This window comes from Frieseomelitta varia, unplaced genomic scaffold (genome assembly GCF_011392965.1).
Source record: "Frieseomelitta varia isolate USP_RPSP 00005682 unplaced genomic scaffold, Fvar_1.2 scaffold_923, whole genome shotgun sequence".
NCBI classification, from domain to species: domain Eukaryota; kingdom Metazoa; phylum Arthropoda; class Insecta; order Hymenoptera; family Apidae; genus Frieseomelitta; species Frieseomelitta varia.
The window spans coordinates 233,782-251,001 of record NW_025110727.1 but is presented as its reverse complement, the minus strand read 5'-3'; the positions used below and the strand labels follow the sequence as shown (position 1 = coordinate 251,001).

The window sequence follows — 17,220 nt, the reverse complement described above, 5'->3', positions numbered from 1 at the left end:
ATTGTTTGCAATTTTGTCAAAAATCAATTTACATATCATGCATAAGTTTAATGAATCTAGTTCTAATATTAAAAATAATAACTCTAATATATATATATTATATTGTTTGATTAGATATGAAAAATTCAAGTTCAGTGTCATGGAGCGCGTGATCTATGAAATATATTGTATATCCGGTACATGCAACTCCCTCTGGAACTGTAAAGAGGATACATGAGAAACAATCCGAACACAAAAATGGTGGGTGCTGAAAATGATAATCACGATCGTAAGGAATTAAATATCAAAGAAAATATGGATAACAATCGACAAAATGGAGAGTTAGTTTCTACAGAGAACAACGAGGAAAGAAATGTGTGTTAATTATATATTGTTTTACATATTTTCCTATTTTATAATTTATTTTATCCCTTGGGAATATTTATTGATAACTTTACCGAAATTAATGAGTTTAGTTTCGTTATCTTTTCACACGCTACCTTCACCAGAAACATCATAAAAACATTTATTTTTATAATTTACTAAATTGACAAATTTATCAATGATATATAAATGACGTTTAGCGATATAATAAACGTAATGTAAATAACCGCTACAACCTGTTTTGTCTGAGGATGATATCGCAAATTTTTTCACCAGAAGTTCGTCAGAGCTCTTTCATAAAAACTTACATTTTCTTTTATTTATACATAGGTGAATGCAGAAATTGACGAACAAAGGAAAAAATATCAACCATCACGTCTAGAATCATTTTTTGCAATAACAAAATCATTAATTATACGTGCCCTCATCATTTATTGTATTAGTCATCTATTCAGACGACTTCAAACTGACAATTCTCAATTTCCTGGTGTTATAAATCCAGCACATTTGCAAGCTGTAAATATATTTGAGAATGGGACATTATTTGACATGCATGTTTATTTATCGGAATCAGAGAATTTTAGGCAGTTTGACGATCCAAGAACATTAGTATGGTTAGAACAAGGATTGATATATGGAGATTGGTACAGTGGACCATTTAAAGATGGATCAAAGATTAAAAATTATAAATTTGTTCCATCTGATCAATTAAAAAATAATGGATCCATATACCTTCATATATATGTTACTAAAAGTGGAAAGTCTCCAAATCCCAAAGTTGGAAAAAATAATTACGCAGGAGATTATATGTCATACTCTAGAAAAATGTTAAATAAATTCAAAAAAGTTAAATATCAGAAGAAGCATAATCTATTAACTGGTGAGACTACTGCAAGTAAAGAAGAAATCGAGGTGTGTACGCATTGTAATTTGTTTTATACATGTATGAAGTTACAGATAAATATTCATTGTAGAAAGCAGAATTAATGAATCAAGAATATTTATCACATTGGCATCCGAATTTAACTATTAATTTAGTAACAGATCATACTAATTGGGTGTATGGTCAAGTAGCTTCACCTTTAGATACATGTGAGTTTTTGGTGATATATTTTTAAATTTTTTTATATGTATATGATTAATATATATGTATATTATTTTTTAATAGATATTCACTTTCTACCTGGTGAAAAATTCTATAAGCCTGTAATATATATGAATGATTTTTGGAATATGCAAAGAGACTATCAACCATTAAATGATACTATAAAAGAACTTGAACTTAGATTAACTTATCAGCCGCTTTCATTATTTAAGTGGCAGATTTATGCAGCTCAAACAATGAGAAATAAATGGACATCGTCACTTATGGGTATGTTATTTTATCAATAATATTAATCGTGAGTACAAATATAATTTTTTACTAATATTTTACATAGGAGATTCAACAGATGAAGATGATAATGATCAAGATACTTTGAAAGAAGCATTATTGGAAACTAATCCTTACCTCTTAGGTCTGACTATAATTGTATCAGTATTACACAGTGTATTTGAATTTTTAGCATTTAAAAATGGTAAAGTATAAGATAAATAATTTATTATTTGCAAATAGCTAATTATAATCTTGAAATGCTTTATTACATATTTTTTCAGATATACAATTCTGGAACAACCGTAATTCATTGGAAGGACTGTCAGTTCGATCTGTATTTTTCAATGTTTTTCAGTCATTGATTGTTTTATTGTATGTTCTTGATAATGAAACAAACACAGTAGTTCGGATTAGTTGTGCAATAGGTTTATGCATAGAAGTATGGAAAATTAATAAGGTCGTGAATATTACCGTTGATAAAAACTTAAAAATACTTGGTATCTTCCCAAAAATAAGTTTCCATGATAAAGGGTCATATGTAGAATCTTCCACAAAAGAATATGATAGACTTGCTTTTAAATATTTATCATGGACTCTTTATCCTCTTTTAGGAGGATATGCAATTTATTCATTGATGTATTTAGAACATAAAGGATGGTATTCTTGGGTTCTCAGTATGCTCTATGGATTTTTATTAACGTTTGGATTTATTATGATGACACCACAACTATTTATTAATTATAAATTAAAAAGCGTGGCACATCTTCCATGGCGTATGATGTCTTACAAATTTTTAAATACGTTTATTGATGATATTTTTGCATTTGTTATAAAAATGCCAACACTATATAGAATTGGTTGCTTCCGTGATGATATCGTTTTCTTTATATTTTTATACCAAAGATGGATATACAAAACTGATCATACCAGAGTAAACGAATTTGGTTTTTCTGGCGAAATGGAAGCTAAAATAACTAAAGATAAAAAACAAGAATCTATCAAAGATCGTCCAAAAAATGAAATAAATAAAAAGAACGAGTAATGTCTGGTACATAATGTTAGCACTAAATATATTATTCAAACTTTATCTCAAATTAATAAATTTATTAGTACCAAAGGATATATCTATACGCATTAATGCCTTTGTGACTTTGATATAACTACGTGTGTATGTATATATTCTTTTGGTTTTAAGATCTAGCCAATTGAAAAGCCTCGCAAAGACATTGATGTACTTGAATAAGAATATCATTGTTTATTGCAATTGGCAAAATATCAGAAAAAATTTAATACAGTTGTAAAGAATGATATGAATATGTGCTCTTTTTAACAAACAATTGTTATCACGCTTTGATTTAAACTTATATTTTCGTTTCGTTTATATTTCAATCTTTTGTAACAATTGTTATCATTCTATATCAAATCAAACAAATATGAAATTTATTTGAATGTTTAAAAATATTTTAAGCTATGAATTGTTCATACATATATCTATATATATGGAATAATCTGGATTACAGATGCATATTTTCATGAATAATTTAAATAAAAAATATATTTTGTACATGTACATCATAGTCTGGCACCAAGTCTGGCATCAAATATTTTGTTTGCTGTTACCTATGTATGCATTAAGTTTTGTCAAACAGTTTTGAAAAAAATAGCTAATTCTAAATATATTTATATGAATATGTTAAAAATTGTTAGACAAAATTTAAGTTAGACAAATCTTAGACAAAATTATAATTATTGTTTCTAATAAATCATCGTCAACAAACATTTAATTTTGTCATAATTACCGGCAATAAAATATTATATTTATGAAGAAAATTAATAAAAAGGAAAAAACAAATAAAAGTTATTTTATTTTTATACGATTTACTGATATATTATTTTAATTAATTTTCGAAAATAAATATTGGTATTACTAAATTCAGTTATGAATTATTTTATTAAAATATTTGAATTTAACCAGGAGATAAAATAATAATACTTCTGAATCAAGTGACGAATTTTTTTTATACAAATGTGCTATGAAAATTACAATGTAACATAGATTTAAAGGCAATTTAAAGTACAAATTAATCACGCGCACACACATGCACGCATGTACGCACGCACACACACATATATACATAATATATATTTATGAAATACTATCCATGAATTTCTTCATGGTATTTTATTTAATGCTATACCAATTGTAATTATATTCAGATAAGTATTTACTTGAAATAATTATTAAAAGTAGTTAAAAATAATAAAATATAATATTAAAAATACAATTTTTATCGAGTAAAATGTTCTAAATATTTATAAGTATGATAAATAAGGTATGACAAATCACAAACAAAACAAAATTTAATTATTCTTTTTACTAGGTTGTTTCATATATTGCATTGTATTACTGAAATCTATTATCTATTCAGTTGGTATACAATATATATATAAAATATAAACAATTTATAATATTTGAAGAATTAATATTAAACAATAAAAATGCAAGAATTAATATTAAACAATACAAAATTTTCATGTATTATATAAAATTGTAATCTTTTATTTTTTTTTTAAATTCATAAATATTAAAGGATACTATTTACACAGTTTGGAGATGCATCATATTTGTCAAACAGTACAGAGTTAAGTAACAATTTTAACAAGGAAGAATCAACAGCAAACGTAAATAATGCCACATATTTATATTTAACTTTTGTGATGTAAAATAAAAGTAGGACAATGCGAGTATAATAAATTTTAATGGAAATAAAAGTAAACTAAACAATACTGTTGTATTTTGTACGCTGTTTAAATTGTGTAAAATTAAATGTGTAAGCTTGAAATGCAAGCTAAATTATTAAAACAATATATATATATATACACACACATTTAAAAATTGTTGCTACTCAGCACAACGTATGTTGCTAAAATGGCAGTACTTTAAGTAACGGACATCCGTACTATTTTACAAATGGGCTACACTTGACATTATTTAAAAATGGTGTAAGATTTGACTGAAAAATGTTGCTCTACAAAATTTTCGATTCTTTTAAGTTTAAGCATAGTCTTTGCCTTTTTCTATATAAACAAATTGCTATATTTCTTTTTTGTTAGTATATATTCATAGATTAAAAATTATCATTGTTTCATTGCTTGTATAATATTTACGATATGCATTTTATTTATGTAACAAGGCCTGCATCTTTAGCTATACTATTGAACAAACTAGTTGAATTATGTAGTAATGACTCTGGAGAATCATATTCCACAATGCGCCCATTATCCAGAACAATGACCCTATTAAAGATTTTTCATTTAATATTAATTATTACTTATAAATAATTTTATTTTATAAAACGTACCTGTCTGAATCAAGAATTGTATTAAGTCTATGAGCTATTGTAAGAATTGTGCAATCTTTAAACTCTTGTCTAATTGTTCTTTGAATTAAATCATCAGTTTCCAAATCAACCGAAGCTGTTGCTTCATCGAGAATTAATACTTTTGTTTTTCGAAGCAATGCTCTTGCTAAACATATTAATTGTCGTTGACCTATACTTAAATTTTCTCCGCCTTCTGATAATTCATATAAAAGACCATTTGGCAAAGCTAAAATGTAAAAAGTATTAAATTTTTTATGTAATTTTTCTACATTTTCAATAAAATTTTTTATTTTATCAATAAAATGATATTCACTTTTTATAAAGCATTTAAGATGTGCATGTTCCAAAGCTCTCCAAACTTCATCGTCGGAATAAGAATTAAAAGGATCTAAATTTATTCTTAAACTTCCTGAGAATAATACAGGATCTTGAGGAATAATAGTTAATCTAGATCTTAGATCATGAAGTCCCAATTTAGCAATATCAATGTCATCGATAATGATTTTTCCATCGGCTGCTTCTATTATTCTAAATAAAGCTAATGTTAAAGATGATTTTCCAGCACCGGTTCTACCGACGATGCCAACTTTTTCTCCTCCATTAACAGAAAACGATAACCCACAAAGTACAAAGTCTAAACCTTCCCTATAACGAACTTTGTAATCTTTAAATTCTACTCGCCCTTGCACAGGCCATTCTTTAGGTGGTGTACAATCTGGATTTTTCCATACTGCCTCTTGAGGAGTTTCTCCATATTCTTTTATTCTTTCTACAGCTACTATATTAGTTTCAACGTCAGAAGTCATTCGTACTAACCAATTCAGTGTTTGCGTAATCTAAAATAATTTTTATAAAAATTTGTTTTAAAATCAAGTTAATCAATATTTACATATTACTTGGTATTTATATATAATGTGTGTTATTTATAATATATCTTGTATCTGATATTTTATTTATAACTTACTTGTAAAGCATAACTGACAGAAAGACCAACTACACCAGATTTTATAGTGTCTCTACTTAATACAGCAAATAATGCAGAAAAGAAAATAATTAAATTTCCTACCATTTCTAAACGTACTGCCAACCATCTGTAATAAAACACAATGAATCACATTTCGTACAATTATCTTAACTTCAATATTAATTTGAATTTTTAGAATTTTGAGGAAAAATTCATACCTGTTTGCAATTATGCTAGGATAATAGCACATTTGATTGAAATCTACTTTACTTTCAGATTCTTCGATAAATCGATTTTGCACTCCAAATGCTCTAATCATTTGTGCTCCTAATAAATTAAATATGTATTAACTATTATATACAATTAACTATTTTTGTCATTTAATTACTATATAAATTCAATAGTAAAATTAATATTTTACATACCAGAAACTGTTTCACTGAAATGTGAATATATAGGAGATCTTGAAACAGATTCTAAACGTTTCAATTGTCTTGAAGATGCAACATAGAAACGTTGAACAAAATAATAAATTACACTTATTGGTACTATAATTGCTATAAATTCTGGTGTACTAACACTTATAACCACTAAAGTGGCTATGACCTGTAATGTAAAGATTCAGTCAGTTCTGTGTAAGTATCTATTTAGTATAAATTCAGTTTTCATTCAAAAAATTAAAAGCATGAAAATACAAAAACAAACAATTATATATATATTATATATATTTATAACAATATATATTATATATATATATATAACAAATACATATAAACAATCACACGCGTATACAACCATAAAATAGTTCAACTTTAAAACAAAGAATTTATGAATTAATGATCATGCAAATTCTTAGATGAAGCACCCATATTAATACACAATTGAACATAAAATCATATTCATTTCAATTAATGAACATTTGCACCAGCATTTTCTACTACAGGCATACTTTTTCCATATTCACTAATTTTAACACAATAAATTTATTGGAACGGACACAATTATACTTTACAATTGTACAATATTTGTACACCACATTATTTAGAACTACATATCTTTATGAACTATTTAATATTTATTGAAGAATTACAATTAAAATAATGTAACTGCAACACATCGTTTGATATAAAATTACAGAATGAATAAGTGATTAAGATGTATTCATACAGGGAATACCAACCCTCTTATGAAATAGAGGTATTTGAGCGTTCAATGAATTATGAATGAATTATAGAAAGGAAATAATAACAGTCACCTTAATTTGGTTCAGGTATTTCCAAAAATTACCTCAAACAAACAATAGATGCTATCGGAAATTTGTTGAGGAAGAGATGTGTCCAGTACATCGACGTCTTTAGCAAACCTGGAGATAATACGACCAGTAGGAGTCGTATCAAAGAAGGTCAATGGAGCACGCATCACAGCACGCAGCATCATTATGTGCATCTGGCGAGCAGCTAGCCAGCAACCCAGCTGCGGTGCCAAATCGCAGAAAAAACTCGCCATCGCTACAACATCAGACATGATTTGCTTTCATTGTAACCATTTTGAGAAAATTCTAAATGGTACAAATATGGCCAAAATTTAAAAAATCTAAGACATTCTGTACATCATTTTTCATTTAATACTTTTCGTTACAAATTGTTCATTACTACTGTGAATTTTTATTCGAAATATTTATCATATAATAAGAAGCGCTATTCACTTCTAATATGCATAAACAAATAGAAGTTTATTCCTTCTATATTTTTTAATAACTATAAGTTTATAATACGAAAAAATTAAAAATACTATTCTGTCTCATGTTATGCGAGGGGGTGAAGTTTGCTGTGGAAAAGCATGCCAGGCACAAATAATAAAACAATACAGAAGCAAATTAAGCAAACAGAGGTTTCCATATTTGATACATTCTTTGAAGCATAAGCAATTACTTTTTTATAAAAACATTAATTGTATAATTGTGTCCATTACCTTACTAATGATGTTATTATTATTCTGTAACTTTTTATATCATAGATTGTTAGTGACTGTATCAACTATTAATACTGAAATTTATATTTATATTGTTAATTAAAATTTGTATAAGATCGCAACATTAATAAATTAACATAATCAAATTTCAATAGAATAAAATATATATTAACATTTCAATAAATAATATATTACTTATAAATATTAATAAAATACAGTCACAAGACAACCTATTTTATTATATTAAGGAAAATATGGTCATGAATCATAAAGATCTTATCTATCTTCAAATATAAAAATAAACTCTATTCTGTCAATTATAAATAAAATTTAAAATATATTTTAACTAATTTGTCCAATAAGTTAATATACTTTCATGAGTAAAATAACTATTGATTAATTATTATAATAATGTTAATGAATTGAAATATTTTCTTTTCCAATTAATTGGCGCACGAAACTTTTTAACTTGTATAAGCATGCAAATATTTATATTTTATTTTTATAATCCTTTTTAATTTAAAAAGCTTATATCTTTTAGTTGAAAATTTACAAAATAGTATAAATATATAAATAATTAGAATCATTATTAAATATAACCACTGCGTAAGTGGATATAAACTTAATTTATAATTTTCTATGAGATTTAGAATTTGTTAAGCACAGTATTTACAACTTGAAAATATCATACCCCAAAGAGGCAAGCAATCCAAGAACGCAGTATGGATGGCAGCGTATTATCAATGACATCAGTGTCTTTAGAGAGTCGATTAAGAATTCGACCGGTTGGAGTTTTGTCAAAGAATGACATTGGGTTCCGGAGAACACGTTGCAACGTACTCTCGAAGAGATTCACGGAAGCGCGTATTGTTCCTTTTGCCAAGATTAACGCTCCTCCAAGCACTGTCACGCCTACAACGATTGGTGAGAACTTTGGTATATCATTAAACTTGACAATTATATATCAGGGACTGCATCAGTTCTTGCAATATTTGCATTTCACATACATTATAAATGAAAATAAAAAATTAATTTTTGTTAGCAATAATATTGATTTTCGTTATTGCTCACCATCTGCTTAATATTGTACCATGTGCAAGTTCCTTTCTGCAGTCACACATGTATTGAGGTGCATTTATAATTAAAGAATACTGATTATTATAGCATATATTAACAGAATATGAATAAATCCTAACATAAGAGATGTAAATTTATTTTTCCTAACAGAATTAATTAAGTAACATAGATTAATTGATAAACGTGCAATTGTTATTATTTTTAATTGCTAGTTATTTCTTTAAACAAATTCTTATTATATTCTAAACTTTAGATATCAATTTTTGAATTTCTACATCGATATTTTTAACCAATTGATCCAATATTTACTTGTTATATTAATGTTAGTAGACATAATAAAATAATTGTTAATAAAATATGATTATATTTTTGTTTTTCCTAAAATAATGCAGTATTAGAATTTGATAAGGAATTATAATACATTATAATACAAGAAATAACACTGGATAATACTTATCTTCTTTTTTATGCAAATAATGGATAAAATATATTCGTGATTAATTATTGTACTATTAGTATGAGAAAATGATATAGCATGTTGATATTATTAATGATTCAACTTGACTAGATCAAAATATAAGGATATATACTTATTTGTATACAAAAAATAAATATACTTGCATTTTCAATAATAATTCGGTTATAATAAGTATGAAAATTTAAAAATATAAAAAATAGAAATCTATATATTTTAATGTGTAGGTAATAAAAAGCTTTGTTATTTATCTACTTCATGCTCAAATATTATACATAAATATTGCATGAGCTTATACATACATGTAAATTAATGAGTTAATAAAATAAACAAGTACATGCGAAATAAAAATTAATTTGGAAAATAATATAATTAAAACAATTGCATTTAACATATATCTCTACAAAGCTTTATTTTATTTATAAATATTCTATTGACACAGCAAACCTCACTCGCACTAACATTTTAATATTTTAACACCAGTGAGATTTCGTTAGTATTTTAGTTTTAATTAATGCGTAATTTTAAATAAAGTATTTAAAAAAAAACAATGATTTATAATGTTAATACATAAACAGTTAGTCACATATTTGTACGAACACATCTTTTTATTATCATGATTTAAAATTAAAATTAAGTGCCCCAAAACTGTGTAATCTGTAAAGGAACATGCCTTTCAAGCAATATTCAATTTATAATAAAAAAGACAGTCACTGTATTTCGGATACATACTTAAGAAAGATAGGCTTACCTTATACAATTTTTTTTTGTGAAATTCTAATATATATTGATAAACGAAGAACTGTAAATTTTCAAAAACATACCTTGACCAAGACCAAGTCCAGCATAAACTCCAAGATACATATTTTGTTCAACTTGATTAACTGTATCATTGTAATTTGTCAAATTACTGTCTGACCATACACTGAGCCAAGCATTTGAACCAATACTAAATCCTTGAAAAATAGCGTTCATTATAATAGTCAATATCGATAAAAACCAACCAATGGATTTGAAGTAGTGAGAGTAAACTCGCCATTTAACCTTGATAGCAAAAATAATACATAAAATCATATTTTTTCCAATAATTTTTTTATACTATTTTTTACTATTTTTTTTAAATAAGAGAAATAGTAGATTTAAACTTACACTTCCGGTCTCAGTTTTTTCCACTTCTATTAATTTTTCTCCTAGTTTTGGAGGTAATAATTTCGTTTCTTTCATTTTATTGCTATTTTCGTAAATGCCAGATTGTTGACTACTTGTAGAATACTGTCTAAAAAATTAATAAAAAATATTACATTCTGCATAACATAAATAATATTGAATATTTTTATATAAATATAATAATATATTACAATTTTACCTTTTTAACGAACCATTTAGAGATCTTCTATCAGCTATCGAACTAGACTCACTTTGGCTTTCCGACAGTCTTGATCTACCTCTTGTTAATTTCTGTTGCAGTTCATTTGATCCTATTGTTGATTCCAAGTGTTGTTTAATTTCATGTAGATCTGCTTCCGATTCCCCATCAGCGTGTACTATTTCAAATGTGTCATAAAAAATACAAAATAACATAACATATTAAAGAATAAGAAATTAAAAAATAATAGGATACACTCTTACATTAAAATAACAAAATTGTAAGTGTATTCAAGGCTGTTAACTTCAAAAGTTCAGAAATAAATTAATAAATTACAAAAAGAATTATACCAGTCATTTTAATTTAAGTCTAACTCAAATTTAACATGCATTATAAAGAAAAATCTTACATGCGTATCTTTCTTCTTTGAATAAAGAAGAAATTATGAATAAAGAAATTATTACTAAAAAACGAAATTGTATTGAATATTACTTTATGCTACAAGCTGGCTGATAAGTTATATTAGCAAATTGCAAAAAATACTAACATCCTTGATACTCTAATATCACAAGCCAAATGCAATATAAACCATTTTCTGGACAATCACATAAATTGAAGTAGAAAAAGGAATCGTAATTACTTTTTTCACTGACTTACGATTTCCAACTTAGATTCATAAAAAATATAATGAAAAATTAATATAAAATTTGAATGAAAAAACTAAGACAATTGAAAAAAGTAATATATACCTTCCTGAAGATGTTGCACTAAAAATTCAGAAAAGGCTCCCCTTTTCTCTAGAAGTTGTTTATAACTTCCAACTTCTGTTATTTCACCATCTTTGAGAACAATAATGTTATCAACTTCCGGTAAATAAGTAATACCATGTGTAACAAGTATTCGAGTTTTCTTCTTAAGCAGACCGTTAGGGCCAATTACGTTTTCAAATATATGTTTTCCAACATGTGAATCTACTGCACTCAATGGATCATCCAAAAAATAAATATCAGAATCATTATACACTGCTCTTGCCAAGGATACTCTTTGTTTTTGCCCACCAGATAAATTTATTCCTTTTTCTCCAATTTCAGTTTGATCACCCGCGGGCAATACTTTTAAATCTGGATTTAATGCACATGACTCAATCACACGATTATATACACTTTTATGCAGTGACTTTCCAAATAAAACATTATCTTGTAATGAGGCGTTTTGAATCCATGCTTGTTGAGATACATATGCTATAGAACCCTATATATAAGACAAACAAACAATAACACAAAATTTTCATATTAAAAAATTTTATTCTTTAAGTAACAAATTACTTACTTTTGTATTAACTCTACCACTTATTTTATCCATTTCTCCAAGAAGAGCTGATAGAAGAGAACTTTTTCCAGATCCTACAGTACCAACAACAGCTATCAATTGACCCTGTTCTACATGAAGATTAATATTTCTTAATGTTGGTCTTTCGATATTTTCTAAATCCCATGTGAAGGTGCCGTTCTCGATTAATAATGTGTGTGCTACATTACATTAATATATATGATATATTTGTACATAATATTCATAAATATATGAAAATCATTAGAAACTTACATTCAGATGGATCATGTTGAACATTATTTGGATCTAACTCTTCTGTATTCATGAATTTATTAATACGTTTTACAGAAACATAAGCCTATATATTACATATTATATTAAAAAAGAAAAATTGTAATTGTATGCACTGTAATTTAATGTAAGAAATTTCTATTTACCTGAATCATGTTACCAATCATCATAGGTAATATAGAAAGGGGAAACCTTAAGATATTAAAAAGACTGAGTGAAACAAAAGCAATTTTGCTAGTTAAACGATTATTTTCATCTATAAGTATATAAGTTGCGAAGGACACCAGTGATACCTATTTGTAAAAAAAAGAAAAAAATAAATGAAAAAAACAAAATGCAAAATAAACAAAAATAAAAATCACCTTCATCTTTAACGACATAATTTAATTTTAAGAACTTACTAAAAAAGGTGCAAAAGACCAGATAAAACTTGTTCCAGAATTAAGATACGCTGTTTCTTTAAGTACTTTAATTTCTTTTGTACGTATTTTCAATATTTGTTCCTCAAATGAAGGTTCCCATGCATATAGTTTCAATACTTTTATACCATTAAGTACTTCATTCATTAATTTAACTCTTTCATCTTTATGTTTCATTTGTCTAATTTGTAATGTCTTAAGTCTATTAGTGATTAAGACATTTATTGGAATGAGAATAAGTAGAACAGCTAATCCAGCAAGCACAGCTGGTCCCAAAATATCCCATAAAAAATATAGTGCTAAGATTATTTGCAATGGTGCAGACCAAATCATATTTATATATGCCGTTAAATCCATAAATCTTTGTGCATCTACAGACATTAAATTTACTATTTCACCAACTGTTGATTCTTTTCTAGCAGAGTTAGATATTCTCAATGCTTTCCGATAAATTGCTGCAATTAAAGCAGTCCGTATTCGTAAACCAACTAAGAACATACGATGAAAATATTGGGATAAAACTAATGTTTGAAATACGGCTGTAAGTAAAAGTAAAACCGCATAAAAATAGCCTTTCCATAGCGATTCATGTCCATCAATAAAATCGATAAGCAACCTATATTAAAAATATCATTATAACTATGATACTAATGACTAAATAATTTTTAAAATAAGAAACATTATAATTTACTTACTTCAATATTTGGGGACTAGCAAAAGTTATAATATCTTGCACAAACTTAAGTGCAGCTCCAAATAAAAATGTGGCACCAAAAGCTTTGCAAAGAGGAGGTAAAACTGATGATGTTTTTTTTTTATATTCATTATTAAAATCTACTCGTCCAGATGATTTTCTGAATGATGCTTTAGTATTTTGTACACTAAACACAAATAAAAATTAAGCTTATATTTATATCTTCAATTATATAAATGATTTAATTAACTTACCTAAAGTAAGTCCAAAATACTCTTGTTAGCAAAAATAAATTGATACCTTATTACTAATATATAATACGATTTATTTAATTTTATTAATTCTAGTATTTTGTTCTCATTTTCTAATATTAAATATCCATAAATATCACACTCACTTGTTATTTTTTTGTGAACTTTTATTCCAATATTTATCAAATGTAGGTACAATTTCTTTAGCTGTATCTTCTGGATTTATTGACCATAAATCTGTAGTTTCCAGAGGAGTTTTAAAACCTTTCCATGCCATTGAATCGAACCAAGTAAAAAAAATTTTTGCTGGGAAGGAAGATCTTTGTTCTGGACATGGCTTTTCAACCTGCAAATACAATATAAAGCATTGAATTGTAATATTTTATTTCACTAACATGATATTGAAAAAAATAATACATATTTAATTACCTTTGGATATTTAGAATATTTAGGTTCTGCATCAACTAAGAAGTTTAATAAGAATAAAAGTATCACTATTGGATAATGTATCATGTAGGATACAAATGAATAAGTAACTTCACTCTGACAAAAAATGTGAAAAACATTAATAAATTAATAAATGTTTAATTTCAACTTACTAATTATTTATTAAATTTGTCATTACATACATTATTTATATATAACCTTAATAAACTTCTATATTGAATAGCTCCACATATGGCAAGAAGAAACCAAAATAAAAATAATAGTCCAGAAGTTCGCATTCCATATTTTTTATTATATATTACTAAAGTACCTGCTTTAATCTATCAAGATATTAAGAAAATGATATTACTAGCATGTATTTATCTTTTATAAGTAAACTATTTTCATAATGTATAAATAATACTTACAAATGTAATAATTTTTATAACTGGTGTACAATAATCAACATTATAAACTTTCTCATAAGTACTTCTATGTATAGCTCTTCCTAAGTCAACAATATTAAGTACAATCAATGCTACTATGAGTATTTGTTTAGAGATAAATAACCATGTGTATGGGATATTTTTGCTTTTACTATTTAAGAAATAATAAATTTCTATTCCAGAGAATAGCCATAGAAATGCACATGGCACCCATACTAACACAGTTTTCTGAAAACATTCTGTGATCTCTGGATCATCTGTATCCCACGTTAAGCTTTTGTTCTAAAATATATAAACAAATTATTACAGTATTTACACTAAGCACATATTATAGATTGTAACGTTTCCATTTTCAATTTAAATACGCGATTTCGCTAAAACAACAATATATTTTATCGCTAAAAACAATAATATATTTTAAGATCTTTATTCTTCTATATTAAATATTATATTAAATGTGTGTTCAAATAATATAATCTATATATTTTACTTTAACAAATCTTACGCTAGAAATAAAACAAAAACATATCGACAATAGAAATAGGAATTGAATGAATTCTTACCCAAAACTCAGTACCGCAAAATTGATTCATAATGATCTTTTATAAAAAAACATAAGTTCTTCGTCAGTTATATAGTGGGACTATACTGTCGATACCCTTTTATAGGTTTCTTGAGCAAGATAAGATGTTGTACACTTGAACAACAGATATCACTCTATTTCAATAAATGATTGTATTCAACTAGAAGATGTTCAATTGAAGAAATATACAATTACATTATATATTGCCTTATATATTTACCTAAAACTAATTGATACACAACTATCTAGTCACTTTCTCAAACAAATGTAAATTGAGCCCGGAATAGAGACCGATTCACATTTTAACATTGGCTTATTTACCCAATCAAGACGCATTACGTCATTCCTTATATTACATGCGCATAATTCTGAAATAACGGTTCAATTTTTGAAAAGGAAAAAATTGTTGGCACAATTAAAAATGAAAAATTTGACAAAATGATAGAAACTTCTAAAATGTGTAATTGTAAATGACATACATGTTACTAACAAAATAATATATTTATAATAAAATATGACACAATTGTAACTTTTATTATCATATATTTAGTTTTTTATCTTCGCAATAATTCTTTCTCATCACGTACATTATCATGTATCTTTGTTCCTTTTTAGAATCGAAAATATGTATTTCATGCAAAATATGTATATCACGCTCATTCGTCTGAATTGTCATGATGTAATCATTTACATTACCATATTCTTTAGTCTAATAAATAATCTATTTTTTAATCCTCTAACTATATATATATATATATTGTAATGGAATATCCACGAAAGATGACACTTCTTTTGATGAAAGTATTTTGCATTAAATGTAAATTACATTAATTTTCACAATTCATATTCATTTAAACCTCAAAAGTACAATTGAATACCAGTACGAAAATCTAAATGATATGCTTTTCTGAATTTACATAAGCTATACGTTTTCGAAAATGATTTGTATCAATATGTAATAATGTACATTAAGATAATTGATCATATATAACTATGAAATTTTTAACTTAAATTGTAGTCAATTGTAGTTAACTGCATCAAACGTTACTATGACATGTATTTCATAAGATCACATCAAATTGTACAATGTACGATTATGGTACTATAATCTGCAGAGTCACAGTGACGCAGCTAAATTTAGCATATTGATAAGTGCGTGTAAATAACTTTTATATACTTCTATTAGATTTATATAATAGTAAATTATTGCTACTTATTAGTCATATCTATTTTTGTTCAAATTTAATATCTCAAAACACGATGCAATTATATTTTTTATATACCGAGGACAATTTTGTAATAATTTATTTTTTTTAAATTTGCAATATTGCATTTAATTTCAATGTTAATTATTAATGTATTGTAATTATCGAAAGATATTTATAAATAAATGTTATTGTTAATGTTAATGTTGAAAGACATTTATAAATAAATTAATATAGATAAAAAAAGTAAGACAAAGAAGAAAATCAACGTGATTATGTAATTGTATTGCATGTTTTTTATAGCTATTGTTGTTTATAATTATAGACAACGTTACTAATAAATGTATTTTGTTTTATAATTATTGAACAATTATATAATATAACATTATTGTACAAATTATATAACATTATTGTACAAATTATATAATATCGTCTTTTTTATGCCAAAATATGCGATTTGATTAATTGTGGGAATTTACAACTAAATATAGAAAATAAGAGTAAAGCAATGCACATTCGCAAATTAAATACTTGAATAGCATCGTTGTTATATTGTATATCTATATATTTATTTTGATATAAAATCAGGAATAAAAGAGGAT

General features: G+C 25.9%; 2 protein-coding genes across 9 annotated transcripts; one reads left to right on the top strand and one right to left on the bottom strand.

Annotated features, from left to right (window-relative positions):
* The first annotated feature begins 196 nt into the window (after positions 1-196).
* LOC122537639 (cleft lip and palate transmembrane protein 1 homolog) lies at positions 197-3,514 on the top strand. Its single transcript, XM_043670985.1, has 6 exons — positions 197-354; positions 694-1,275; positions 1,338-1,455; positions 1,532-1,735; positions 1,803-1,940; positions 2,020-3,514. Exons 1-6 carry the CDS (start codon positions 214-216, stop codon positions 2,778-2,780), a joined length of 1,944 nt encoding a protein of 647 aa, XP_043526920.1. The 5' UTR covers positions 197-213; the 3' UTR covers positions 2,781-3,514.
* A 797-nt stretch (positions 3,515-4,311) lies between these two features.
* On the bottom strand, positions 4,312-15,839 carry LOC122537646 (multidrug resistance-associated protein 1). 8 transcript variants are annotated; one of them, XM_043670996.1, is made up of 24 exons: positions 15,634-15,833; positions 15,394-15,547; positions 14,813-15,112; positions 14,588-14,725; positions 14,388-14,501; positions 14,105-14,304; positions 13,962-13,982; positions 13,709-13,894; positions 12,996-13,629; positions 12,741-12,887; positions 12,577-12,661; positions 12,304-12,503; positions 11,724-12,225; positions 11,632-11,640; positions 10,975-11,152; positions 10,758-10,884; positions 10,433-10,652; positions 8,748-8,968; positions 6,511-6,691; positions 6,304-6,412; positions 6,086-6,212; positions 5,435-5,957; positions 5,101-5,347; positions 4,312-5,035 (listed from the first exon to the last, which is right to left on the bottom strand). In XM_043670996.1, exons 2-24 carry the CDS (start codon positions 15,421-15,423, stop codon positions 4,921-4,923), a joined length of 4,614 nt encoding a protein of 1,537 aa, XP_043526931.1. In that variant the 5' UTR covers positions 15,424-15,547; positions 15,634-15,833; the 3' UTR covers positions 4,312-4,920. The 8 variants fall into 8 exon arrangements, with proteins under 8 accessions (XP_043526931.1, XP_043526930.1, XP_043526929.1 ...); XM_043670995.1 differs by having other exon boundaries at positions 15,394-15,527; XM_043670994.1 differs by lacking the exon at positions 8,748-8,968 and adding an exon at positions 7,373-7,593 and having other exon boundaries at positions 15,394-15,839.
* Positions 15,840-17,220: the final 1,381 nt, after the last annotated feature.